At 42.5% G+C, this 26,189-nt stretch overlaps 2 protein-coding genes across 11 annotated transcripts in view; one reads left to right on the top strand and one right to left on the bottom strand.

Moving 5' to 3' along the window:
- slc6a22.1 (solute carrier family 6 member 22, tandem duplicate 1) overlaps positions 1-24,195 on the top strand; it is a 33,500-nt gene extending 9,305 nt beyond the window's left edge. For 2 of the 3 annotated variants that reach the window (XM_030358237.1, XM_030358321.1), the window contains 11 exons: positions 13,576-13,663; positions 13,750-13,882; positions 15,548-15,682; positions 17,671-17,774; positions 17,943-18,067; positions 18,737-18,849; positions 18,971-19,108; positions 19,244-19,346; positions 20,693-20,793; positions 20,939-21,109; positions 21,662-24,195. In XM_030358237.1, coding sequence (XP_030214097.1) covers positions 13,576-13,663; positions 13,750-13,882; positions 15,548-15,682; positions 17,671-17,774; positions 17,943-18,067; positions 18,737-18,849; positions 18,971-19,108; positions 19,244-19,346; positions 20,693-20,793; positions 20,939-21,109; positions 21,662-21,775 — 1,325 coding nt within the window. In that variant the 3' untranslated portion in view covers positions 21,776-24,195. Of the gene's footprint in view, positions 1-13,575; positions 13,664-13,749; positions 13,883-15,547; positions 15,683-17,670; positions 17,775-17,942; positions 18,068-18,736; positions 18,850-18,970; positions 19,109-19,243; positions 19,347-20,692; positions 20,794-20,938; positions 21,110-21,661 lie in introns of those variants that run through there. The other variant, XR_003977076.1, reaches the window with a different exon arrangement.
- The window catches only part of fkbp5 (FKBP prolyl isomerase 5), a 40,593-nt gene continuing 37,919 nt past the window's right edge, over positions 23,516-26,189 (bottom strand). For 4 of the 8 annotated variants that reach the window (XM_030358670.1, XM_030358760.1, XM_030358910.1 and 1 more), the window contains exon 11: positions 23,516-25,807. In XM_030358670.1, coding sequence (XP_030214530.1) covers positions 25,540-25,807 — 268 coding nt within the window. In that variant the 3' untranslated portion in view covers positions 23,516-25,539. Of the gene's footprint in view, positions 25,913-26,189 lie in introns of all 8 variants that reach the window. The other 4 variants (XM_030359080.1, XM_030358840.1, XM_030358588.1 and 1 more) reach the window with 3 other exon arrangements.

Below are 26,189 nucleotides of genomic sequence, written 5' to 3'. Positions count from 1 at the left end.
TGGCGGATAGAACTTGTCTAATTGGTCCCTTTTCCAGATGTGGACGATGCGGGCTGACCCGGATCAATATAGACATTGGGAAATGTTTGAAGAATGTGGAGGATGTTATAAATGCAAGTTTAAAAAACCTGAATGATACTGGGGATTTGAAAGAGCGGAATCGAACAAGAAATCTTGTTGGATTACTCAAACCAATAAAATATTTGGCAATGAAAAAGAACGGTTAAATCAATACATTAGAAGTGGCTGATTTTTCCATCTATTAGATTTTTCAACACTTGTTTTTTCATTTTCTGTTTGGGGTCCAAGGGTTATGGGCCGAATCAAATGTGGCATAATGGAGAATTTCCTTTAACTTGTCAGCAATTGTATACATTGGACTCCAGATTTTTCCCAATCTATGTAGCTAGGATAGGAATAGGATCACTGTTTTTAATGGAATTACTGGAAAAATGCCAATTTCCTGTGTGACATTCAAGCACACTACGTTAGTCTCTATTGAAAAACTATTTTGATCACTTTGATTCCTATTGAGATTTGGAATCAATTACAGATGGATTGGTTGTAATTGGCCAATTGGGTTGAGGAGATGTGAAAAGCAGCTCTGCAGATAATAAAACATTGTGGAAGCACTCGTAGGTGGAAGTCCAAGGTCTCAGTAGCAAAGTGACGGGCAAGGAGAGGCTAAATCATTTTACAATATGTTTTTGAGTAGTTTTGAATTGTAGAAACTTGACATAATAGAGCTCGTAAGTCCGCCCCTTCCGGTAGACCCCCATGGGGCCTTTGAGATCGTAAAATATGGATGGGTTTCAATGGAGAGAAAGTAATTATTTTATGGTCCCAGTCTTTATATGCCCTGGATTACACATATGTTGTTTGTGGATTTAAATGATAATTTTTCATGTCAAGAGTTTGGCCGTTTATTGTGCAATTGTTCAGTTAAAGGCTGTAGAGAAAACACAATGAGAAAGACTACGGGCCCTATTTTAACGGTCTGAAACGCAAGTGGGAAAGCGCAAAGCGCAAGTAGCTTTGTGGGCGGTTCTACGGCGCTATCGCTATTTTACACGCGGATAAATGACGCTTGCGCCGTGGCGCAAGCGTCAAAAGGGTTGGTCTGAAGCAGCCTAATTACCCGTAGGTGTGGTTTGGGCGTAACGTGCAACAAACCAATGAGAGTGCCAGCTCCCATCCCCTTTAAGAGCCATGAGCGCATTTGAATCGGACGAGTTGATATTTTGACAGCGCGTCTGCAGTCTCCGATGAGACAGATGCACATGAATTTGCAAATGGCTTAGTTTATTGCCAAATAATGTGGCCTAATTCACACATGGAATAAGGGGTTTTCTTCCACAACTTCAGAAATACTGAGTCCTCAAATAAATTTCGGCAAAGAAAACGTATGATAGGCTATAACATATGATATGCGGTAACTGTGGTTCTATTTAATGATATATGCAATACATTATAAACATTGTTTCTTATCAGTATTGTATCCTAATATGCATGTGTCCCCGCGGTAATAGACATTGCCATTGATTGTATTATGCGTTACGTGTTTAGTTTGCCCAAGTGAAGGAGTTCAAGTACCTCGGGGTCTTGTTCGCAAGTGAGGGAACTATGGAGCGTGAGATTGGCCGGAGAATCGGAGCAGCGGGGGCGGTATTGCGTTCGCTTTACCGCACCGTTGTTACGAAAAGAGAGCTGAGCCGCAAGGCAAAGCTCTCGATCTACCGGTCTATCTTCGTTCCTATCCTCACCTATGGTCATGAGGGTTGGGTGATGACCGAAAGGACGAGATCGCGGGTACAAGCGGCCAAGATTAGTTTTCTCAGAAGGGTGGCTGGCGTCTCCCTTAGGGATAGGGTGAGAAGCTCAGCCATCCGTGAGGAACTCGGATTAGAGCCGCTGCTCCTTTACTTAGAAAGGAGTCAGCTGAGGTGGTTCGGGCATCTGGTAACGATGCCCACTGGGCGCCTTCCTTGGGAGGTGTTTCAGGCACGTCCAGTGGGGAGGAGACCTCGGGGAAGACCCAGGACTAGGTGGAGAGATTATATCTCAACACTGGCTTGGGAACGCCTCGGGATCCCCCCGTCAGAGCTGGTCAATGTGGCCCGGGAAAGGGAAGTCTGGGGCCCCCTGCTTGAGCTGCTCCCCCCGCGACCCGACCCCCGATAAGCGGACGAAGATGAGATGATGATGAGAGTGTTTAGTTTGCGTGTGTTTAAACAGAGCACACACGCGCGCCCGCATTCATTAATTCTTTTTAACACTCACTCGCGGTAAATGACATAATTAAACCAGTCACAACTAAGGAGCTTGTAATAATGGGCGACATTAACCTCGACTGGAATGACGCCGTATCCAAGCCTTTGAAAACCATTGCAATAAAACTTGGCCTATATCAACTAATTAAAGATTCGACCAGAATAGGCCAGACACCTCGGAGCTCGGCTTTTGGCCGAGTTTTATACCATATAAAGGAATGAAGACATTTAATGGTCCAAATATTATTAATAAATATTCGAATATATTCGAATATTAATATTAATAAACATACAAACTTTTATCTTTGGTATACTACTGCGACTGCTTGATAAACGAACATTCCAGTTCGGGGAAGGGGGAAAATCAACAGAACTTGCGGTGGTTTGCGGCCATCCTGAAACAGAGCTCCCGGATGTTTTCTTTTTAAATGTTAGTGCATTGCCGTAGTGCTGCTGTGGTACGCTAATGTAAATTTGCATAATCTGCAAATAACCACCTTGTTGGGAGCGTTGAGAGTGAAAAAATCCCACACTTTTGAACACCTCAGTCGTGTTTTTTTTGCTGTTGGAGCCTCTGTGCTCCCGCTACTACTGCTTGCCGCCGCCATTGTTATGATTAAACGATTGGCGACTAACGTTCTGGTGCATATTTACCGCCACGACTGGACTGGGGGGGGGGGGGGGGGGGGGGGGGAGGCGACTAGTCGACGCAAATTATTCATGTTGACGAATTTTTGAAGTCGACTATGTCGACTAATCGATCCATCACTCACGGGGTGAGTTCGGCATCAAACTTTTATTTACAACTAGCATGATGCTGCTATTGACGTCTTAGATGTCAATAGCGGTGAACAAGTTGATGGACTTAACCCTTCGTGAACGATAAACGCAATGAAAGCTGTATTGTTTTTGACTGACCTTCCATTCTGGTGAACATGTCACTTATTTTGCAACATTTTGCTCCGTCTGTGGCGAGGGCTTTACGTTTTCTGTCCCTCTCTCTCTCTGCTCCACCTTTCCTCTTTTTCTGACTCTCCATTTCTCTCGACTACTGGAATGAAGACAGCGGAGCTAATTGGTTGTTGTGTTACCCCGACAGGTCGCCGAGCGGCGTTATTACGTAACTAGTTGGATCGATTTGATTGGCCCGGGCGTCAGTCACTCAGTCCGGTGACTGTTCAAGTCAGGCCAGGAGGACCATCAGGCCATCGGGAAACGTCCCGGTGCTCCCGACGGCCAATCCGCCACTGGTGGTGCTAACGCACCAAGACTTTTGCCCTTTATCAACGAAAATGCCCTTTTGAAACTTTTTTTTATTTTATTTTTTTTTTTTATTATTAACATTTTACTGAGGCCGGTTTTGAAATGATCTTTTAAAAACCTAAGCGATTAAAAACGACTGAAACAATGCCCAAAAATGAGCCACGTCCCCCTTGCACAGACCAGACTCAATTCTCTTCCTTTGTCACGTGCACTCGCGCTGGCACGCGCAGGGCACCACATGCGCTTCAGTAAACAGAAGCGTCTCCAGCATAGCAGGCACGGTCGCAGACAGGCATCTTCTCCCGTGTTCCCACCAGCCAGGTAACATACAGATCGCCATCAACATCTTTAAAGACATGGCACCAAGAAGGATGCTGCTTTAAAGCAGTACGCAGCAAGAAGTGGAGGGTAAACAGAAGACAGTGGAGGGCAAAGTGAAATTTATCTACTTCGCCGAGATGTCTAGAGTTCATCTTGGGACTTAGCAATGACTGTATATAGTTAATATAGGATGTGGATTTTATCTGTTGGTGGTGTGACTTTTTTCTATAGGAAACTCACGTGTAGAGAATGATACAAATAAAAGTAAAATTTCATTCAACATGTGCGTGTAACTTTTTTATAATAAGGTGTTCCGCGTGCGCTAAAAAGTGCCCTTCCCTTCCCCCCTGAGCACCTGCCCCCCAAAATGTCTGTGCACGCCACTGCTCTCCGGTGTGATTGACGTAGATATATCTGATCATCTGCTTGTCTATGCAATCAGAAAAAAAATTAAACCACCAACCACTCATGTCCATCTTTCAGAACCAAAAATATCATGGTCAAAATTACCGCAGTTCAATGCTGAATTCAGAGAAATTGACTGGAGTGACCAGCTATCTCTAGGAAATCCAGATGTTATTCTGGCTCAATTTCACACTAAACTCAACATAATACAAAACAAATATACTTCTATTGGTAAGGTACGCCCTAGGCAGGTTAAATTACCATGGTTAAACTCTCAGATACTCAAACTCCTTAAACAGAAGGCTTCATCACTCAAACAATTTAGATTACATCGAACACCTGAGAGCAAAAATGACCACATAAAAATAAGAAATCAATGCACTACTGAACTACGCAAGGCAAAGACAACATATTTCCAGCAGCAAATCACCCAATCCGCTTCAAACCCAAAGGGCCCTATTTTAACGGTCTGAAACGCAAGTGGGAAGCGCAAAGCGCAAGTAGCTTTGTGGGCGGTTCTACGGCGCTATCGCTATTTTACAGGCAGATAAATGACGCTTGCGCCGCGGCGCAAGTGTCAAAAGGGTTGGTCTGAAGCAGCCTAATTACCCGTAGGTGTGGTTTGGGCGTAACGTGCAACAAACCAATGAGAGTGCCAGTTCCCATCCCCTTTAAGAGCCATGAGCGCATTTGAATCGGACGAGTTGATATTTTGACAGCGCGTCTGCAGTCTCCGATGAGACAGATGCACATGAATTTCAAACTGCAAATGGCTTAGTTTATAGCCAAATAATATGGCCTAATTCACACATGGAATAAGGGGTTTTCTTCCACAACTTCAGAAATACTGAGTCCTCAAATAAATTTCGGCAAAGAAAACGTATGATAGGCTAACATATGATATGCGGTAACTGTGGTTCTATTTAATGATATACGCAATACATTATAAACATTGTTTCTTATGAGTATTGTATGCTATCCTAATATGCATGTGTCCCCGAGGTAATAGACATTGCCATTGATTGTATTATGCGTTACGTGTTTACTTTGCCCAAGTGAAGGAGTTCAAGTACCTCGGGGTCTTGTTCGCAAGTAAGGGAACTATGGAGCGTGAGATTGGCCGGAGAATCGGAACAGCGGGGGCGGTATTGCGTTCGCTTTACCGCACCGTTGTTACGAAAAGAGAGCTGAGCCGCAAGGCAAAGCTCTCGATCTACCGGTCGATCTTCGTTCCTATCCTCACCTATGGTCATGAGGGTTGGGTGATGACCGAAAGGACGAGATCGCGGGTACAAGCGGCCGAGATGAGTTTTCTCAGAAGGGTGGCTGGCGTCTCCCTTAGGGATAGGGTGAGAAGCTCAGCCATCCGTGAGGAACTCGGATTAGAGCCGCTGCTCCTTTACTTAGAAAGGAGTAAGCTGCGGTGGTTCGGGCATCTGGTAACGATGCCCACTGGGCGCCTTCCTTGGGAGGTGTTTCAGGCACGTCCAGTGGGGAGGAGACCTCGGGGAAGACCCAGGACTAGGTGGAGAGATTATATCTCAACACTGGCCTGGGAACGCCTCGGGATCCCCCCGTCAGAGCTGGTCAATGTGGCCCCGGAAAGGGAAGTCTGGGGACCCCTGCTTGAGCTGCTCCCCCCGCGACCCGACCCCGGATAAGCGGACGAAGATGAGATGATGATGAGAGTGTTTAGTTTGCGTGTGTTTAAACAGAGCACACACGCGAGCCCGCATTCATTCATTCTTTTTAACACTCACTCGCGGTAAAAAAAATGTTTTTCACAATTAAATAGGCCTCATCAATCCTAAAAGTTATGGGCATGTAGGCCTACACGATGTCTGTGTCAAGAAAATATGCGTTTGCTGTACGGTGTTTGCAGATGCATTGATTTAAAAGTACAACTTATTACCGCTGCATCAGCTGTTCTTTCCCAAATAATTTACCAAGAATGTGCGGCTAGGTAGATGAGAGAAGCAAAGTGTATGCGCGAGGTGCACAAGCAATCCGTATGCATCGCATGCGCATGTATGCATGCGCCCTTAAAATAGCATCTGAACAACGCGCCACTGACTTTAAACCAGGTATTTCCTGGTCAGTAGCGCAATGGTATTCAGAGACGGCAAAATACCGTTTGCGCCAGAACACGCCTCCTCCTTCCGCCGAACCGCCCCTTGGGGCGCATGATCAATCCCTAATTTACCGGCGAGTGGCGCTGGTTGGAAAAGAACGCTCTGCGCCAGTTGTAAACTAGCAACGACACATGCGCCAGTGACTAAGTCACTTGCGCCGGATGCAAGATAGGGCCCAAAGTCTCTATGGCAGACTCTTAGAGTCATCACTGGAGAAATAAAAAAAATAAAAGGCCAAACTTGTAAATTTCTCTACATGGCAGTCTCATCTCAGACTCTGAAAAGATTGCAAATGCCTTCAACGAATACTTCATATTATCAGTTCAAGAATTAGCCGCTGTCTTTCCCACTACCTCTCATTCCATATCTCCCCCACCCTCAACAGCTGATATGTTTCTTTCTTTGAAATCACACAAGACGATCTGATAAAGAATATAAACGCTCTAAAAAACTCCCACAGTCGTGATAGTTATGGCTTAAACACTATGTTTTTGAAGACTCATGCTGACAGCCTTATACCTCTTCTCCACCACTTAATCAACCTTTGTATTAGGCTGTCCATTTTCCCCTCCAGCTGGAAAACAGCCCAAATCTTACCAATTTTCAAAGCTGACAACCCTTGTCTGGTTTCTAACTATAGACCTATAGCCATACTCCCAACAATATCTAAGCTGCTTGAAAAAAACATACACAATCAATTAAGCTTCTATCTTGAAAGCAACAACAGGCTAAGTGACTGCCAACATGGTTTCCGTGCAAAGCGGTCCACTACGTCAGCTCTACTACTCTTCACTGAGGAAATTCGGAACTCTATAAATAGCAGACACACCACTGGAGCAATTTTTATTGATTTTAGTAAAGCGTTTGACACAGTAGACCACCTGATTTTATTATCCAAACTTCACTCTTTTAACCTATCACCCTCTGTTCTAGATATGATTTCCTCTTTTTTAACAGACAGATCACAAGTTGTCAAAATTGACCATGCAACATCTCAGCCCATAGGATGTGACATGGGTGTTCCACAAGGAAGTATCCTTGGGCCTTCGCTTTTTCTTTTATACATTAACGATCTCCCGCAAGTGTGTAACTACTCTAAGGGCCCTATCTTGCATCCGGCGCAAGTGACTTAGTCACTGGCGCATGTGTCGTTGCTAGTTTACAACTGGCGCAGAGCGTTCTTTTCCCACCACCGCCACTCGCCGGTAAATTAGGGATTGATCATGCGCCCCAAGGGGCGGTTCGGCGGAAGGAGGAGGCGTGTTCTGGCGCAAACGGTATTTTGTCGTTTCTGAATACCATTGCGCTACTGACCAGGAAATACCTGGTTTAAAGTCAGTGGCGCGTTGTTCAGATGCTATTTTAAGGGTGCATGCATACATGCGCATGCGATGCATACGGATTGCTTGTGCACCTCGCGCATGCACTTTGCTTCTCCCATCTACCTAGCCGCACATTCTTTGTAAATTATTTGGGAAAGAACAGCTGATGCAGCGGTAATAAGTTGTACTTTTAAATCAATGCATCTGCAAACACCGTACAGCAAACACATATTTTCTTGACAGAGACATCGTGTAGGCCTACATGCCCATAACTTTTAGGATTGATGAGTATTTGATCGTGAAAAACATTGTTTTACCGCGAGTGAGTGTTAAAAAGAATGAATGAATGCGGGCGCGCGTGTGTGCTCTGTTTAAACACACGCAAACAAAACACGTAACGCATAATACAATCAATGGCAATGTCTATTACCGCGGGGACACATGCATATTAGGATAGCATACAATACTGATAAAAAACAATGTTTATAATGTATTGCGTATATCATTAAATAGAAACACAGTTACCGCATATCATATGTTATATCATATACGTTTTCTTTGCCGAAATTTATTTGAGGACTCAGTATTTCTGAAGTTGTGGAAGAAAACCCCTTATTCCATGTGTGAAATAGGCCATATTATTTGGCAATAAACTGAGCCATTTGCAGTTTCAAATTCATGTTCATCTGTCTCATCGGAGACTGCAGACGCGCTGTCAGAATATCAACTCGTCCGATTCAAATGCGCTCATGGCTCCTAAAGGGGATGGGAGCTGGCACTCTCATTGGTTTGTTGGACGTTACGCCCAAACCACACCTACGGGTAACTAGGCTGCTTCAGACCAACCCTTTTGACACTTGCGCCGCGACGCAAGTGTCATTTATCCGCCTGTAAAATAGCGATAGCGCCGTAGAACCGCCCACAAAGCTACTTGCGCTTTGCGCTTCCCACTTGCGTTTCAGAACGTTAAAATAGGGCCCTAAATGCCTAATGTACGCTGATGACACCGTGCTCTTTCTGTCCGACTCAAACCATGATACCATAAACTCCAAACTGTCATCTGATCTTCAATCTTTGCATAAATGGTTAATTGAATTAATTTAACCATTAATGTCACAAAAACTAAATGCATGTATTTCCACTCATCCAGAAAGCATCTGTCCTTTACCAGTCCCATCATCTTCTCAAATCAAAATCTTGTCATCACCAATACATATACGTATCTGGGTGTGTTACTTGACTCACACCTCACTTACCGCGAACACACCTCCAAGTTAACTAAAAAGTTACATCAGAAACTATATGTATATAACAAGATTAGACCATACCTATCCTCAACTGTCTCCGAAACCTACCTGCATGCGATTGTATTCTCAACCATCTCCTACTGTATAGGGGTGGGTATTGCCAAAGAAGTCACGATTCGATTCGTATCACGATTCACATGCCACGATGCGATTCTATCACGATGCATCGCGATACTTGAATTATTGCGATGCATTGCGATGCATTGCGAATTTTCACTGAACACTGTTAAAAAAAAATTAAGCCATTACCAGTGGCTGACTGGCTGTGTATGATCTGGATATTGTGTTCAATTGATAACTCAAAGCAACTCAATTCATACATAGCTGTATTTATTGAAACGACTATTACTGGATACACTGACAAGAAGTGCTAAGGATCTATAAAACTTAAAATAACAAAATAAGGATAATCAGTGCCGTTTACATGGCCTCAGTGGTCCTTTAAACCAATGAAATGAAAACATTCAAACATTTCCCCCTTTTGGAAGTAGCTGCCATTATAACAACAATATCATTTCATAAACATAAGAGGACAAACTGATGCCACAAAAAGTGAATAGGCTTTATAAAACTATATAAAAAAATAAAAAAAATTAATTATTCTTTTTTTTTTAATTAATAATCGATTCTTGGCGTCAACAATCGATGCAGTAGATCGTGAAAATTAGAATCGCGATGCATCGTCATGACGATTATTTGGCACACCCCTACTACTGTATACCAATATGGTCTCTCACCACCAAGGAAGTTACTGAATCCAACGCACGACTATACAACCAAGCTTTAAAGATCCACAGTAATCTTCCAAAATGGACACACCACTGCACTGCACTCTCTCAATCTCACGCTCTGTCCTTTCAAAATTGTATTTACAGTCATGCTATCACATTTTATTTTCACCTCCAACACAGCACCTCACAAACACTCATCTCCCTCTTACCAACACATAACATGCCCCAAGTGCGATTCACTAGATCTCTCTCCATGGCCCTCCACCCAGTCCCTGCTTTCAATAACGGCTATGGACAGAGGTCCTTCATCCACACTTTCACCGAAGTCTGGAATGGCATTCCCCATCACATTAGAGTATTACAATCCATCACACAGTTCAAAAAAGCATATAAATTGTTACTTCTCAACACATACACTTGCAAACACTGACTTACACGTGCTATGTCCCTGTTTTTATGTTATGTATGTAAATGTGACGTGCAAAGTGCCTTGTCCCTGTATGTTATATTGTGCTGCAAAACAGGAACCTGCTGAAAATCAGTTATTATACTGAGACAGGCTCAATTATATTGTAACTTTGTTACTTGTAATACTTTCCTGTATAATAAAAAAAATAATAATAATAAAAAAAAAAATTATAGAACATGTTGTACTTGTTGATTAGCTCACGTTGTTATGGCAATGAATATGCCCTCAGCTGATAAAATAATGCCAGCATTTTATTTGAACTGAAAATTAGCACCCGTGTCAACTTCTTCTGCTCCTTGCACCTTATCATGCTTATCATGCTATGCAGCATTACAAGCTTGTCAAACAGGAGACGCCCACCCACCAATCAGAGGTTAGAGATTCTTGCAGGAAGGTTGCGCTCGATTTCACTAGCCCATTTGAGCCTGTTCATGAGTTTACGGCATCCGTTCTCTCATTGCTTGTGTAAAAAAAATTTGAGGACGAAACGATAGGGTGGGCTAAGGCAAGTTCTGGGTGGGCTTGAGCCCACCCAAAAGAGGTCTAACTTCGCCACTGATTGAAACCCATTCATATTTTTCGATCTCAGAGGTCCCATTGGGGTCTACCGGAAGGGGCAGACTTACGAGATCTATGATGGCGCCAGATACTGGATTGGTTCCACAATATAGATTTGGATGTTTGGCTGTTGATCAATGTGTACAATTTAGTATAAATAATAATGAAAGAATAGCAATAACAAATGATCCCTTGCACTTTCGGTGCTAGACACCTAAAAACAATAATAATAATAAATATAGCTGCGAGCAGCAATGTGGGTGTCAAGCAGAATGGGACTCGATTAACTAATTCTGCCGGACGGACGTAATTGGCTGAGTGGCTACATGACGGCCGTCTCGGTAATCAGTAATAACGACAGCTGGTGGAATGAACTAGAGCATTATACGAGTACACGTCAATGTTTACAAAATGGAAAAAAGACCCTACCTAGTGGTAAGGGCGCATTATCGTCTGCCTGACAGAACAAATGACACAAATACATAGGGGTATTAGGAGCAATATCCCTAACAGAGACACAATGTTAACAAGCATCCGTTCTTGAGGTGGTTCATGAAGCATCTAATCCAGTAAGAATTGCAGTTTATATTGTAAGTGGGAGGAATGGTAAATAAATCATTGTTGTTTGACGTCCCCCTGAGGTCAAAGGTCACCAAATTGTTTGGGTGTCCCCAGAATTATGTCATGAGGCTATGTAGCAAGTTTGGCTATGTTATGTTAAAGAGTTGTGGAGAACAGGCTTACTTCCTGTTTGGCGGCTTTGCCGTCAAGTTTGATTGGCTGTCGCGGCCAAACGGTTTTCAATTAGAAAAAGCTGTTCGGCAGATTTGTTCAGCTTGGTCTGAAGATCATATATGGCCAGTTTCATGATGATTGGACATTATCTGTGGCCTGTGGATATGTAATATTGATATTGACAACTTTCAACATGGCAGCCAATTTCTGATGTTGTCGTTGGAAATATTTTATTAGCTATATGGGGCGGTCTGACAGTTTCACCAGACATTGAAAATAAGTTTGAAATATACTCATGTGAAGAGAGAGGAGTTAAAACACGTCTTGAGTAATCATAGTGCCCCATAGAGGTCAATGGTCACCAAATTGTCACCAAAATGTCCCCATGATGACGTCATGGGTCTATGTAATAAGTTTGGTTATGATATGTCAAAGGGCTGCTGAGATATTGGCTAACTTCCTATTTCGCGGTCAAATTTGATTGACTGTCCCGGCCAAACGGTTTTGAATTTGATAAATCGGTCCAATAAGTTTTATCAAGCATGGCCTGATGATCATGGCTGCCAAGATTCACGATGATTGGATAAAATCTGTGATAGGAGATGCATTTTGAAGGTTTTTGACATTAACCAAGATGGCGGAAAATCCATCTTGGCGCAAAACGACGACATAGGGTGCGTTGAACTCTGCTTGGATCAAGGAATCCAATGATACATTGTTTGTGAATATTGGATCAATGGGTCGAAAGTTATAAACATGAATGCATGTCAAACTTTGACCTGTTGGTGGCACTAGAGCTCATGAGCTAGCGACCTCAAATTTTGCTCTATGGGCTAATGGGACTGTCCTGAACCAGTTTGCCAAATTTCACAACTTTCATCAAGGCGTTCTATGGGCTGCCATAGACTCCCATGGCAGGTAAATTATAATAATAGGAATTCATACGAAAACAATAGGTTGTCTCGCAGCTTCGCTGCTTGACACCCAAATATAACCGCAAACAGTAATTAACAGGGTCCGAGCAAAATGAAAAGTCAAGAACACACTAATGGAAGATATATAAATATGACATATAATTATGAAGGAAAGATGTTGATGTTCCCCTTATTGCCATAATGTGCCTCGGCTTTCAGGTGACTGGGCTGCAGAGCGATGGCCGAATGTCATGTTCGGCATTGTCTAATCGGGATTCAAACACTCAAACTAAGGATCACCAATACAAGGCATTATCCCATTGAGCCACTGATGGCTCAATGGGACATTGAGCCATCAGTGATATGTCATTGAGCCATCAGTGTATGAGGCGACATGATATGTCGCCTCATACACGTGGTAAAAATGTCTATTGATAATCACACAATATCCAGAAAACCCAAAGCACACATTTCTCAACTGAATTAAGGGCTTTCTTCAAAGCATATACCTGAAAAATCTTTGAAAATCTGGGGAAATTAAACCTTTGTAGTCAAGAACACCAACGAAAGAAATATAAATATGACAGAGTTAATTATGAATGAAAAATGGTTAATGAAGAAGTTCCCCTTAATGCCATACTGTGTCTTGGCAGTCCGATTCTTGGAAACTAATGAGCTGGAATGTTGATTGCCTGATGAATTTCAGGTACTGTTCAATGTTGTGTTTCTTAAATGAGTGGCAATGGCAGAATAGCGCCAACTTTGGGTGCAGTACCACAAATGTGGGTTTATGGGTAGTGGGGGTTATTGGTAATCATACCTGAAAACTCAAGAGTTTTAGACTTAAGGCATAGGCTGCAGTATGACTTTTACAGAATTTGAGGGTAAAAAAACAATTACAGAAACAATAGGGACAATAGGGGACCAAGCAGCTTCGCTGCTCGGACCCCTAATAATGATGATAAGGATTCATTTTATTTATCAATCACATTTCTGAACCCCAATGGCAGCAGGTGTAAATTAAATATCAACCGAAGAACTAATATCATCAGTCCTTATATGGCAATTTAAAGAGATGTGTTTGAGTTGCAATTTAAACTCAGTCTGTATATTGTAACATGGTATTCATATGCGTATGTTCCCCATAGCTACCTGTTTGCCATTGAATAATGGGAATAGCCACATGAACTGGAGTACAGCAGAAAATGCCTCATCACCGGTCAAGGAATTCTGGGAGTGAGTAAAAACACTGTTTAAATAAGCAGGCCATTCATGTAACATGAATGGCAGTACTTAATGTGATTCTCATTTGTGATCTTTAGGAGGAGAGTATTGAACGTAACCGGGAGTCCCAACGAGATGGGCAGCATAAGATGGGAGCTGGCCCTGTGTCTTCTCCTGTCGTGGATCGTATGCTACTTCTGCATCTGGAAAGGTGTGAAGTCAACCGGAAAGGTAAGATAAAGTCACACGAATGTTGAACAAAAATCATGATTCATTTACATCTCGACACAGACAATTGACCTGGGGTCTTGGCAAACTGACAACTGATGACTTTTTGTATGAGACATAAATATCAAATATTTTTTTAATCTTAAGAAAGAGTAGAGACTGGTTCTGCGGGAAACACTTGTATGTGTACGGTAACGGTAAACATTCAAGATGCTCATGAATTATTTTTAGCATGATTGTTTGGACAAACGATTACAGCGGGGTTACAATAAAGATTACAATATTGCCTGATATTACAATATATATCAGGCATTATTGTAAAGTGCTTTACACTTAAGTGCTTTTTAGTGCTGGTTACAAAAAAGCGCTATATCAAAGCAGTCAATATACCATTTACCATTTCTATCATTTTCGTCTCCAGGCCCCAAGTAAGAAGTGCCCCTAAAAAAAAAACTCTGCTGTCTGCAGCTGGCCCTGTGTAGGCCACCTACAGACAGCCTTACACACAGTTTTACAGACAGCCCTACAGACAGCCTTACACACAGGTTTACAGACAGCCCTATAGAAAGCCCTACAGACAGCCCTATATACTGCCCTATTTACAGCCCTACAGACAGCCCTATAGACAGCCCTACAGACAGCCCTATAGACAGCCCTATAGACAGCCTAACACACAGGTTTACAGACAGCCCTATAGAAAGCCCTACAGACAGTCCTATATACAGCCCTATTTACAGCCCTACAGACAGCCCTATAGACAGCCCTACAGACAGCCCTACAGACGGCCCTACAGACGGCCCTATAGACAGCCCTACAGACAGCCCTACAGACAGCCCTACAGACAGCCCTACAGACAGCCCTATTCACACCCCCTGACACACAACAGCTCACTGCATTGGCTGATGCCTAACATTGTTCAGAGAAGACAAAAGGGTAGACAATGTTTTACATTCGTCGTCGCCTTTTGCCATCGTCACTGTTTGTCAATGTGTGCTCTATAAGGTCACACATTAGTGTTCCTCCTTAGTGTTTGTGTTCTTACTTACTCATTTTCTATGTACCACTGTACCAGTATAATTGGAATACTCTACATGGTGTATTACAAGAGCTTCTGTCATTTATACATTTTAACACATCAGAGGCCTTGAATCATCAGATGGCAATGATCCACTGGGAGAGGGTCAGGCTGACACTGAGGGCGGAGCCCTGAGCCTGTTCAGGCAGACAGAGGAATCTGAGGGGTGGAGCCCTGAGTCTGTTCAGACAGACCCTGAGGGTGGAGCCCTGAATAGATTCAGGACCAGTACCAAGCTCTGTTCTCAGGACCAGTACTGAGCTCTGTTCTCTGGACCAGTACTGAGCTCTCTTCTCAGTACTGAGCTCTGTTCTCAGTACTGAGCTGTTCTCAGGACCAGTACTGAGCTCCTCTAAAATTCTAAAGTTATGAGCTCTTAAAGAAATGTAGAGGAGACAAGTAGTGGGCGTGATAATGAATACATCACATTTCCCAAGTCAAAGTCAAAAATATAATTAAATGTTGTTTGGAACAACATTGGAAAAAATGATATTGCAAATGATATTTAATTCGTCATCACACTCTTTGACTTGGCATTCCTGTTGTTGGGAATGTCTTCCTCCATTTACCGGTGCCTCTGCCTCCTGTCTCAGGTGGTGTACTTCACGGCCACCTTCCCCTACCTGATGCTGGTGGTGCTGCTGGTCCGGGGGCTGACGCTGCCAGGGGCCATCGACGGGATCAAGTTCTACCTCTACCCAGACCCGTCCCGCCTCTCCGACCCCATGGTAACACATCACCATCAGCTCTTCATGCTTACTACCATTCCATAATTTAAAGACACTGTTATATGAAGTCATTGTTTTGAGATGCTCGCCAATTCTCATGAACCCCAAAAAAATGGGATCTCGTTGAGGATGAACTTAACACTATGGAAAAATGCTGACAGTCATGGTATGACATATTTTGAGCATAGCAAAAATAATTGTGGGCGTGACCCGGACTTAGCTGTACCCGTTTTGGCCTCGTTTTCAGTACTCCTCCGTTGGGGTACCGAAAACGAGACGAGATGCCTGAGAGGGTCCCGGGAAATTCTAGCTACACACCCCCTCCGTTGATTGGTCGACAGAATCACCACTTCTGGGCGACGTGGGGATAAAAACAAACAAACAGTAGCCTCGAGGTATTATTCTTTACAATTAACATGTCGCGTAAAACGCTTGCTTGGGCAAACAAGGAGGTGGAGATGTTCGTCTGCATTCTTGGGGAGGAAGACGTTGTTTACGATGTTTAGGTAGCTGCCGCGGCGATCGACATCCGGCCTACCTTAAAGGGTGCTGTGGGCGCTGGAAACGCGACCTCGGAACTGAGCTGGGCTATACCGCCCCCTCCCTACCGCACCTTTGCGAACCCAACCGTTCCGCACCCTGCAGTGGAAACGCGGCATAAACCGCACCTTTGCGAACCGATCCGTTCCGCACCCTGCAGTGGAAATGCGGCATAAAGCTTGAGGGTCCCCATATTTGGGGACTCTCGATCACTCTCGCATCAAATGGCATACAACACTGCCCTTATTGTGTAGAAATAGTCATACTGCACAGCAAATTAAACATGAGAAACTCCGCTACAAGCACATACAAGCACATTTTTATGCACACCAAACACAACTCAAGCAACGCCAAGCATATTAATTATCAAATATCAAAATCTGAATAGCGTCAGAACGCACCACCTCAACCCACACATTTCCATTGCTACCGCACCGATACTTCATTGTACGCAAACAAATATATCTCAAATGAAAGGTAAGACCATGACAAGTTCGACAGTGCCACTCTAAAGACCCTACGATAAAAACTCAGTGAACCAGCAGCCAAAGAATACAAAGGTATACAACCACTTATTTACAGCGACAGAAATTCTGTCTTACCTTTGCGATTTTTTTAGGAAAAGTTTTGCTTTTTCATTACTTAATAAACTCCGGTTTTAGTACGTCCGACATGTCTGCGTTTGTTTACAACCAGTTTTAATGTGAACCTCACTTATTTTTAGTGTAAGATGGCTTCCTTTCATGAAGCATGCATCGAAGTTGTGCCGTGTTCCGATATCCATACTTCCATGAGTACACTTAAACGAAGTACACTATCCGCACTCACTAAGTGCGCTAATTTTCAGATGTCAGTGCTGTTCCAAATCGAATACTCCGTGGTGCACTAACCGGAAATTACGATCACGTCTGCCGCCGCGGCTCCTCCCCCGCAATAAACATTCCGCTTTGAAGGGTGATCTCTTTACGCCTAGCAGCTATAAAAAGCTATAAAAACTATAAAAACGACTATATAAATAAGTGCTATATAAATAAGTGCTATATAAATAAAGTTGCCTTGCCTTGCCTTGCCCAAACTAAAATGAAATCTGTCATTCATGCTTATGTGCCAACTTAATTTACTCTGAGCCAGTGACATAAATACAGATACCTACACATCTGAACACATTTCACAAGTGTTCCCTTTATAATGACACCACAATTATTCAAATAGACCTTGTAGATGCAGAGATATTCTCTTTTCATTTTGTCATTTTCGAGCAGAAACCTAAAAAATAGGCTGGAGCTTAACAGGTTAAAGTATAATTCCGGTGAAAATGTAACCCAGGGTCTTTTATGGCATTAAAAACTGATAAAATAAGCCTTCCAGGTACTATTTTTCGTAAATCAAGGAGTTTAGAGCTTGCCCGGAGTAACGCTAATAAACAATGTGTTTGTGTTTGTTTGTAGGTGTGGATGGACGCAGGTACTCAAATATTCTATTCATACGCCATCTGTATCGGATGTCTAACTGCACTGGGAAGCTACAATAAGTACAACAACAACTGTTACAAGTAAGTACTAGCAGCATCAAACCAACATCCCAGGGCATTTTCAGTGAAAAATATCACACTATCGGCTCTAGAGGAATGTTAAATGATGTGTAGAATCGGCATCCATATTTAAATATGCAAATGCATGCATTCATGTCACCACATCAACACTGTCTTCTGTTTCCCCAGGGATTGTGTTTATCTCTGCCTTCTGAACAGTGCCACCAGCTTCATCGCGGGCTTTGCCATCTTTTCTGTTCTTGGTTTCATGGCCTATGAGCAGAACATAGACATATCCAAAGTAGCAGAGTCAGGTGGGCCCAGAGTTTTCAGAGAAGGTAGCATTGAGCGTGTGTGGGGATGAGAGAGAGAGAGAGAGAGAGAGAGAGAGAGAGAGAGAGAGAGAGAGAGAGAGAGAGAGAGAGAGAGAGAGAGAGAGAGAGAGAGAGAGAGAGAGAGAGAGAGAGAGAGAGAGAGAGAGAGAGAGAGACCCCAAAGTGAAGGACAAGAAAGAAGCGGAATGCTCGGATGGAAAAAATGAAAGAGACTTCCACACAGAGGTTGCAATCCTAATCCTTCAACGCTATTCATTTAAAATAAAACTCTAGCTCAATAGATCATCAAGGATCCCATCAACTACCAACCTCTCTATGCTCACCTCGATCCTACACCCCCACCCCCCCCATAACAATTAGTTATCTTCACTGAACTATGTTTTTGGTGGGTCGGCTTAGCTCAGGAGGTGGTGCAGTTGTCTTGTAACTGGAAGGTTGCTAGTTCAATCCCCAGCTCCTCCTAGCTGAGTGTTGATGTGTCCCTGAGCAAGACACTTAACCCTAACTGCTCCTGACAAGCTGCCTTGCATGGTTGACTCTGCTGTTGGTGTGTCAATGTGTGCGTGAATGTGAGGCAGTATTGTAAAACACTGAGTGTTTTGGTTAGAAAAGCGCTATATAAATGCAGTCCCTTTACCATTGCCCCAGGTCCTGGCCTGGCCTTCATAGCGTACCCCCGTGCGGTGGCCATGATGCCCTTTCCTCAGCTGTGGGCCATCCTCTTCTTCCTCATGATCATCTTACTCGGACTGGACAGTCAGGTCAGCTAACGTGGAGCAGTCAAAACATTCTGTTGTTTCCTGACGGACCAGCTTGTGAGATCCCATTGAAGCGTCTGAGTGTCACAGCACATGAACGGATCTGCTCTTCTGTTGATGGTAGTTCGTAGGCCTGGAGGCTCTGACCACCGCCATCTCCGACATGTATCCTGAGTTCTTCCACATGGGCCATCGCCGCAAAATCCTCCTTCTCATCATCTGCCTGGGATGCTTCTTTGTGGGCCTGCTGATGGTGACAGAGGTGAGGCTCTCCCGTCGTCAGATGGTTGATAATACGTATGACCAATGTGTTGATAATGAGTGTAATCAGCCGTGTTGATGAGTGTACTCAGACTCATTGACAATGTTTGTAACGCTTTGTCCCATTCTTACACAGGGCGGATTGTACATCTTCCAGTTGTTTGATTACTACGCCTGCAGTGGGATGACGCTGCTTCTGTTTGCCATTCTGCAGTCTATGTGCATTGGCTGGGTGTTTGGTGAGAGGCCTTAGTTTGGCAAGACCAATCAGAGGAGGGCGTGGTGATAGGAGGTGGACTTTGGTTGATGATGCAAGAGAGTTGACAAGAAAGCGCAAAGGGAATGAAAAGTCCTCAAAGACGGGTAGAACCAAGCCAGAGTAGCCTTGTCTTTTAAAGGGGGCATATCATACCACCAGGTGTGAATGTGATTAGCCATTACAAGCAGGTTTGAAAATGTGCAGCATTGTGACATCACAGGTGGGCGTGTCCACCTAGATCTGTGCTGGATAGATCAGTCTACCAGCCTACCCAGTGGACTGAAGTAATCGTTGCTCATCTATCCGTCACACATCTAGGTGGACACGCCCACCTGTGATGTCACAATGCTGCACATTTCGAAAACGGCTTGTAATGGCTAATCACACTCACACCTGGTGGTATGATAGGTCCCCTTTAAGTTAAGAAATGGCAGAGCCTTGGTCATGCCTGGGCCCCTGCCCCCCCTGTAAGCTGTTGCCGTCTGGCACAAGACATATCCCAACAGAACAAGACCTTAACTGAATAGTTTGCTGTCACAGACATGCTTTACTGCCTCTGGGTTCTGCGACACATCACAGCATGCTTGGCTGAATGCGTTGTCGGTCAAAGCATGGCTTCCAATGCACTGCTTGTGGCAAAACCCTTTAGTGCAAAGGGAATGAAAAGACCTCAAAGATAGATAGGTAGAACCAAGCCAGAGTAGCCTTGTCTTTTCATTCTGCTCTGCATGCTATGAATCATTGTGACTTTCATTATGTTTTTGAAAAGGCTCTTGGTTATGGTCTTGATGACTGTGTTAACGCTAACGTTGCTTTGGGAGACACCATTAATATGTAGCTAGCGGTGGCCTGTATGTGACATCCACAACCACAACACAGTCCCTGATTGGCCTGGGTTATGTCATCCACTACAACACAGTCCCTGATTGGCCTGGGTTATGTCATCCACTACAACACAGTCCCTGATTGGCCCGGTTATGTCATCCACTACAACACAGTCCCTGATTGGCCCGGGTTATGTCATCCACTACAACACAGTGCCTGATTGGCCTGGGTTATGTCATCCACTACAACAAAGTCCCTGATTGGCCCGGTTATGTCATCCACTACAACACAGTCCCTGATTGGCCTGGGTTATGTCTTTGACTAAAACACAGTCCCCTGTCTGCATTTTTATTTCAGGAAATGGATGTGGGCGGCTAAAGGTTAACACTGATCTGTAGCCAAACAGAATGTTTGGCTACAGGTCATTTGATAAGGATTGTCTCAAGGCTATAGGATTCATTCATTTATTCATTTGGCTCAATGTTTTCTATCATCCCACAGGCGCGGACCGTTTTTATGACATCATAGAGGACATGATCGGATACAGACCATTTCCCCTTATCAAGTACTGTTTGAAATATGTGACTCCAGTTATCTGCATTGTAAGTTGTGATCGTTTCTCCCAAATTAGTTTACATCCTTGTTTTGTGCCAAAACACAAGATCTGTCTATTTAAACTTTGGCACGATACAATTTCCAAAAACCCATGAAGCTTTTTTGTGTTTTTCTCTCTTCTCACTTGTTAAGGCAACGTTTGTGTTCTCCTTGGTGAAGTACACTCCCCTGAAGTTTAACAACACGTTAGACTATCCATGGTGGGGCATTCTTCTTGGCTGGTGGTTCACTCTGTCCTCCACCCTAATAGTGCCCCTTTGGATGATTTTCAAGGTTGCAATCACACCCGGCACACTAAGAAAAGTAAGCAGTTTCTTTATTTCTTGTTTTTTTTGTATCTTCATTGTCAGCAACATAAGCCCCTTTCACACATGCAGTGTTTCCCTGCAATGTTCCATAAAGTTCCCTGCATGGGGTCAATTTCATGCATGACTGGAAATACCTGCTCAACACCTGTTAACATTCCCTGAACGCTAACGTTTATGCTGTGTTGTAAATTAGAACACAAATAAGAGGCAATTACAATATTCGGCTGATAATGTGTTTGAACGTGCCAATGCTTTTCGGGGGATTTCATAACAATATCAATGCAACAAATTTTGTTTGCAAACTAGCTCCTTTATTCAAGAAAGGCTGAAAACCTGACAGATGCCCAAATAAGGGTGCTCCTCTCAGTGGGCAAGTATTCTGGCGGTATGAATCCACAGGTGTTGCACTAGCGCCCTCTGTCAACTGTCCCTCGACCCAGCCGTTCCCTCATCAATTTGCCCAACGGGAAAGCTGCGTGTGTGAACAGGGAAGAGCATCGGTCGTTTACCGGGACCTATGGGTCTTCTTTTCTTTTCTTCCTTGCAGAGGATCTCTAAGCTGTGCACCCCATCAGATGACCTGCAGTTGACACGACAAGCTAAAGCAATGGAGAATGTGGAATCGAAATACCATTTAACAGAACTCTCATGCTGTGTCTGAAATCGCGCACTTCTATACCTACACTTACATTTTTGAGTGCACTTTGCGAGTGTGCCAAAACGCAGTGCACTGGAAGCAGGTGGCGCACTCAAAACGATCTTGTCTACTTAGCAGAGGGGGCGGGAATTTCAAATCTGAAAATGGAGGAAATTGTAACATTTGAGACCGACGTGCTCTACAAAAGTAAAATTACACATATTTGGTTTGTTTTTCAGTACAACTACAATGTTTTAGGCTGTATCCGACCAGTGTTTTTATGGTGTTAATTCTGTAATCAGATGGTATCAAGAACGATAACGTGAATACTGCTAGATCGCTAATATAGGCAACTAACGGAAATGATCATGCAGAAAAAAGAAATACCACAGAAGAAGAACCGTCAAACTGCAAAATCATTTCAGTCGTTTTAGAGCTAAAGGTAACAATTATTTTAACACGTGATTAGCATTAGCGTAATTACAATGTGCCTTAACGATCATATTAACCAGTAACCATGCTACTGGGAATAATGTGCAAAGGAATCAGTTAGCCAGTTCATAGACATTACAGCGATGCATGATGAGGAAGGCTGAGAATTCCTTTCTCTCACTCTGCTGTGTTTTGTTGTGACCAAAGAGAACTATTTAGGCTCGAGGGCCACATTGCGTTTTTTAAACCAAGTCAAGTGCCAAGACATAGTAGTGTATGCATGTGAAAAGATGTGAACCCTATGAAAGTCAAACATACTGGGGAAAAGATGTTAGAGGAGATGAAGATGTATATTTTGGAGATGGGGGAGTTGATAAAATGCTAGCATACTGTATATATATATATGTTTGGATAAACAGGTATATTTGATATAGTTAAATATTTGTATCTTGATATATCCTGGCCCTCTCCCACTCTGCCATAGAGAAGGGGGATGTCTCCTGTTTCTCTTCTTCTTGCTCAAATCTGTGATGTTTAACCGGGGACTATTTACTGCCTCACAGCTCAGAGAACACAAGAGATCAGAAATCGTACTTTGGTGGTAAGAGGGACCAAGGCTGACCAGAAGCTACCCCATAATACTCAGCTCTGACACTGGGAGAATTTCTTCTCTACTCTTAGGAGTACTATCATTATCTTGCCTTTTATGCTTTATGAATGAGATAAGCGTAGAAAAATACTAAGACTCTTTCAGTCTAGAACAGGTGTTTTCATAGCGCATTTCACCCTAATGGTGACTGATGGCTGTGCCATTTCTTACATATACACTCTAATAATAGTTCTTCTTTTTACTTACAGCGACTTTAATGTATGAGAATACCAGATATATATCAACTGTATGTGCAGAGATAGATCTTAAGATTCTGTATTATACATTTTAACGGCTACTTAAAACGGTTCCCTGGGGTCTTCAAAAGACATTTGTGAAGTCTATATATGAAATATGATAAAGCCAGCTTTTGTAGTCTCATTTCCTGCACTAAAAAAACTGGCAGGTTTTGAAGGGGGGGGGGGGGGTTATGCTAACGAGCACATTTAACGAGGTGAAGTTTACTGTAAATCTGACCACCGCTCCTTAACCAGCAGTAAGGTCCCATGACATTAAACGTGATCATTCGTTTGGCAAAAAAGAAACATTAATTTTACCCCTATCATGGTCAAATTTTTATGGACCTAGCTAGAGAATAAATCAGTTGAACCAACGCCAATCAGGAGCTTTGATATAGTCACGTAGGCAAAGTTTCTCAACACATAGACCTCTTAATGCATCCATAGTGGTAAATTACATTTATTAACAGATTATTACAACAAAACTTCAGAATGAGACTCAAGAAATTCAAGATTTCAGATTTTCCTCTACTAAAGTCATGATCGACATGAGGAACAAGTGGAAGGGCCAAGAATGAGGCCTTTCCATAATACGCCCCCTTGAACAAAGCTTCTGGGTCATTTCAAGCGAATCAGGGTGATTGACGAGCAAGATGGTTTCCCTGAATCATTCAGCGAAACCATCTTGCTCGTCAATCACGGCGTACAGAGAAGATGCTTATTTGTGCTGCTTAATTTCAACTCTTTTCGACCTTTAAATATTACCTACAGAAGATGAATTGTGAACGTGCTTAATTATAAAAATATATATTGTGATAATGACACTCCTTGATGAACTACGGGGCAACCAGCAGATAAACATATCTTATCTTACTAAGTAGGAACCTTGAGTCTCCAGGACAATGCAAACATGTTGCACAGCTCTGGTGCCTTAATATTCAGTTCTAATATCAAGTCATGGGTGTATGAAAATATAGATATTGTTCATATAAGAGTTGAACAGTAGTTTGTATAAAAATACTGTATGTGTTTCTCTTAATGATGTTTATGATTATTTTTATCATGGTTGGTTCTTATAGATGTCAAACTCTTTTTTCACAGCAATAAAGGTACTAATGATTTTTCAAATAATTATTGTCCTTTTTGGACGTTTAAACGTCTATAACTGCTTTGAAATTGGACTGAAATCGTATCAATGCATTTAATATTCAAGCACTTTTAAAGCTTTCTTCTATAGGGTTATGTACGCTTAAAATGAGCATATGTTTTTTTTTAATGTAACGCTGAATCACAAGTTAAATTAAGAGCAGGGAGATCAGACATGTTGTTAATTTCTTAAAATAACCGAGTCATTTGAAATTTGGGTCTGATTTATTGTTTCATCTCATTAATTTGCGAGGAAATGTTTTAATATCTGGAAAGTGCATCAGCTTTACACTGACTCAAAAGCAATTCATTGAACAATTTGGTTAAAAAAAAGCCCTTAATAAAGTTTGTTACACAACAGTAGGCCTATAGACCATACTGAACTACAAATACTTAAATAAACGGCCAGGTCAAAATAAGCCCACAAAATAAAAAGCCATGGCAATAAAATTTGACAGACAGACGAAGAAAACAAAAGTATCTCACAAATATTCATCAGTATCCTATGTAATCAAGGTAACACTTTCTGCTTGCTAATCCCCCCGAACTACCCCATGGTGCGAGAGCAGGGTTAGCATCCCAAATATCGACGGCCAACATAGATTCAGTGGTCACTAGTATCCCACGTCATATCAAAAATGGCTGCTGTGCTCTTTACCACAACAACACCATCATATCTTAAAGTGACATTGCTAACGAAAAGGTTTTGTTTAACAGCAGCACTTCCCTTGCAAATAAAAAAAGTAGCCTAATAACACACATAGTTCCTTTCCTTTTACACCATTGTCACTATTTAAGACACCAATTTAGATTGTTTTACGTCAAATTAATAAAGCAAATTCAGGGTGCAAATCTCATCCAGGATCATATCTGATGATGCCTGTTTTTGGCGAGAGAACAGCGGTGGAATTACAATCTAAATAAAGCATCAGACATCTAAGCGCAGAATTCAGAATTCATGAACAAAGTCCGGAGACCTACGAAGAGGGCATAACAAAAAAAAGTTAAGATGCATTGAGATAGCATTGTGGTTTCGACAATTCATATTTAAAGCTTACAACGATGACAATAGCATGCAACAGTATGTACCAGTAGTTTTTATAGAAAGGTACAAAGGCAGCATTCGTTAACCATGTTCAACAATACAACCGTTAGAATGTTTTGTTTTGTGGTTTTCTAGAATGAAAACGGTTAAATTCAAAAGTCATGATTCTTTTATTGTGCATGTTGTGAATATGTTTTATTGACTCTATCAAGTTTTCTAGGGAGTATAAAATGATTGGGCCATTTATTTACAATTGGTATAGCACAACAAAAAAAAATTACGATTCTGTTTTGAAAAAAATGCCACAAATATTTCTGTTCCCAAGGACGGGCATTGCACTTACCGACAGATGCCCAAAAAAGATTGAATGCCAAAGGCATATGGGTGATATGATGTGGAGTTCAAAAATCAATGACATGCCTTCGCTCTGCTCAGCCGATTCCATAATATCTTCTGAACCAAAACGTTCCAGAGATCCCGTATATAAACCTCCGAAGCGACGAGTGTTATGATGGGCTAGGAAAGGAAAGGCCTGCCCTTCCTCAGAGTATTTGACATCATGAGTTCTCCTGACTCCTGCGTCTCCGTTTACTCCCCACCTCCCCGTTGCTTTTTACACTTTCATCCTTCCTTCGCTTCTGCTTCCCAACCTGCACAGCACAAGGAAATACGGAATAGTACTTTAAATTCAAGATCCATGCACCTTGCTTTAGTCATTGTTTAAGGAGAGAGTTGCTGAAATACAACATTTGTATGAAATGTAAATTATGATTTGCTGAATAGGATTGTGGGTTCTTATATAAATCCCTGTCCCAACTATGATTTACCACTGAATGGACTCTAGGTGGCAGTATACTACAACAGAAACTTGTAAAAGTTAATTGGAAACATATTTTTGCAGATGCAATTTATTTAAAGTTTAATTTC

Source organism: Gadus morhua, chromosome 1, assembly GCF_902167405.1.
Source record: "Gadus morhua chromosome 1, gadMor3.0, whole genome shotgun sequence".
NCBI classification, from domain to species: domain Eukaryota; kingdom Metazoa; phylum Chordata; class Actinopteri; order Gadiformes; family Gadidae; genus Gadus; species Gadus morhua.
Note: the sequence above shows the minus strand (reverse complement) of the source record. Positions and strands in the feature narration are given on the sequence as shown.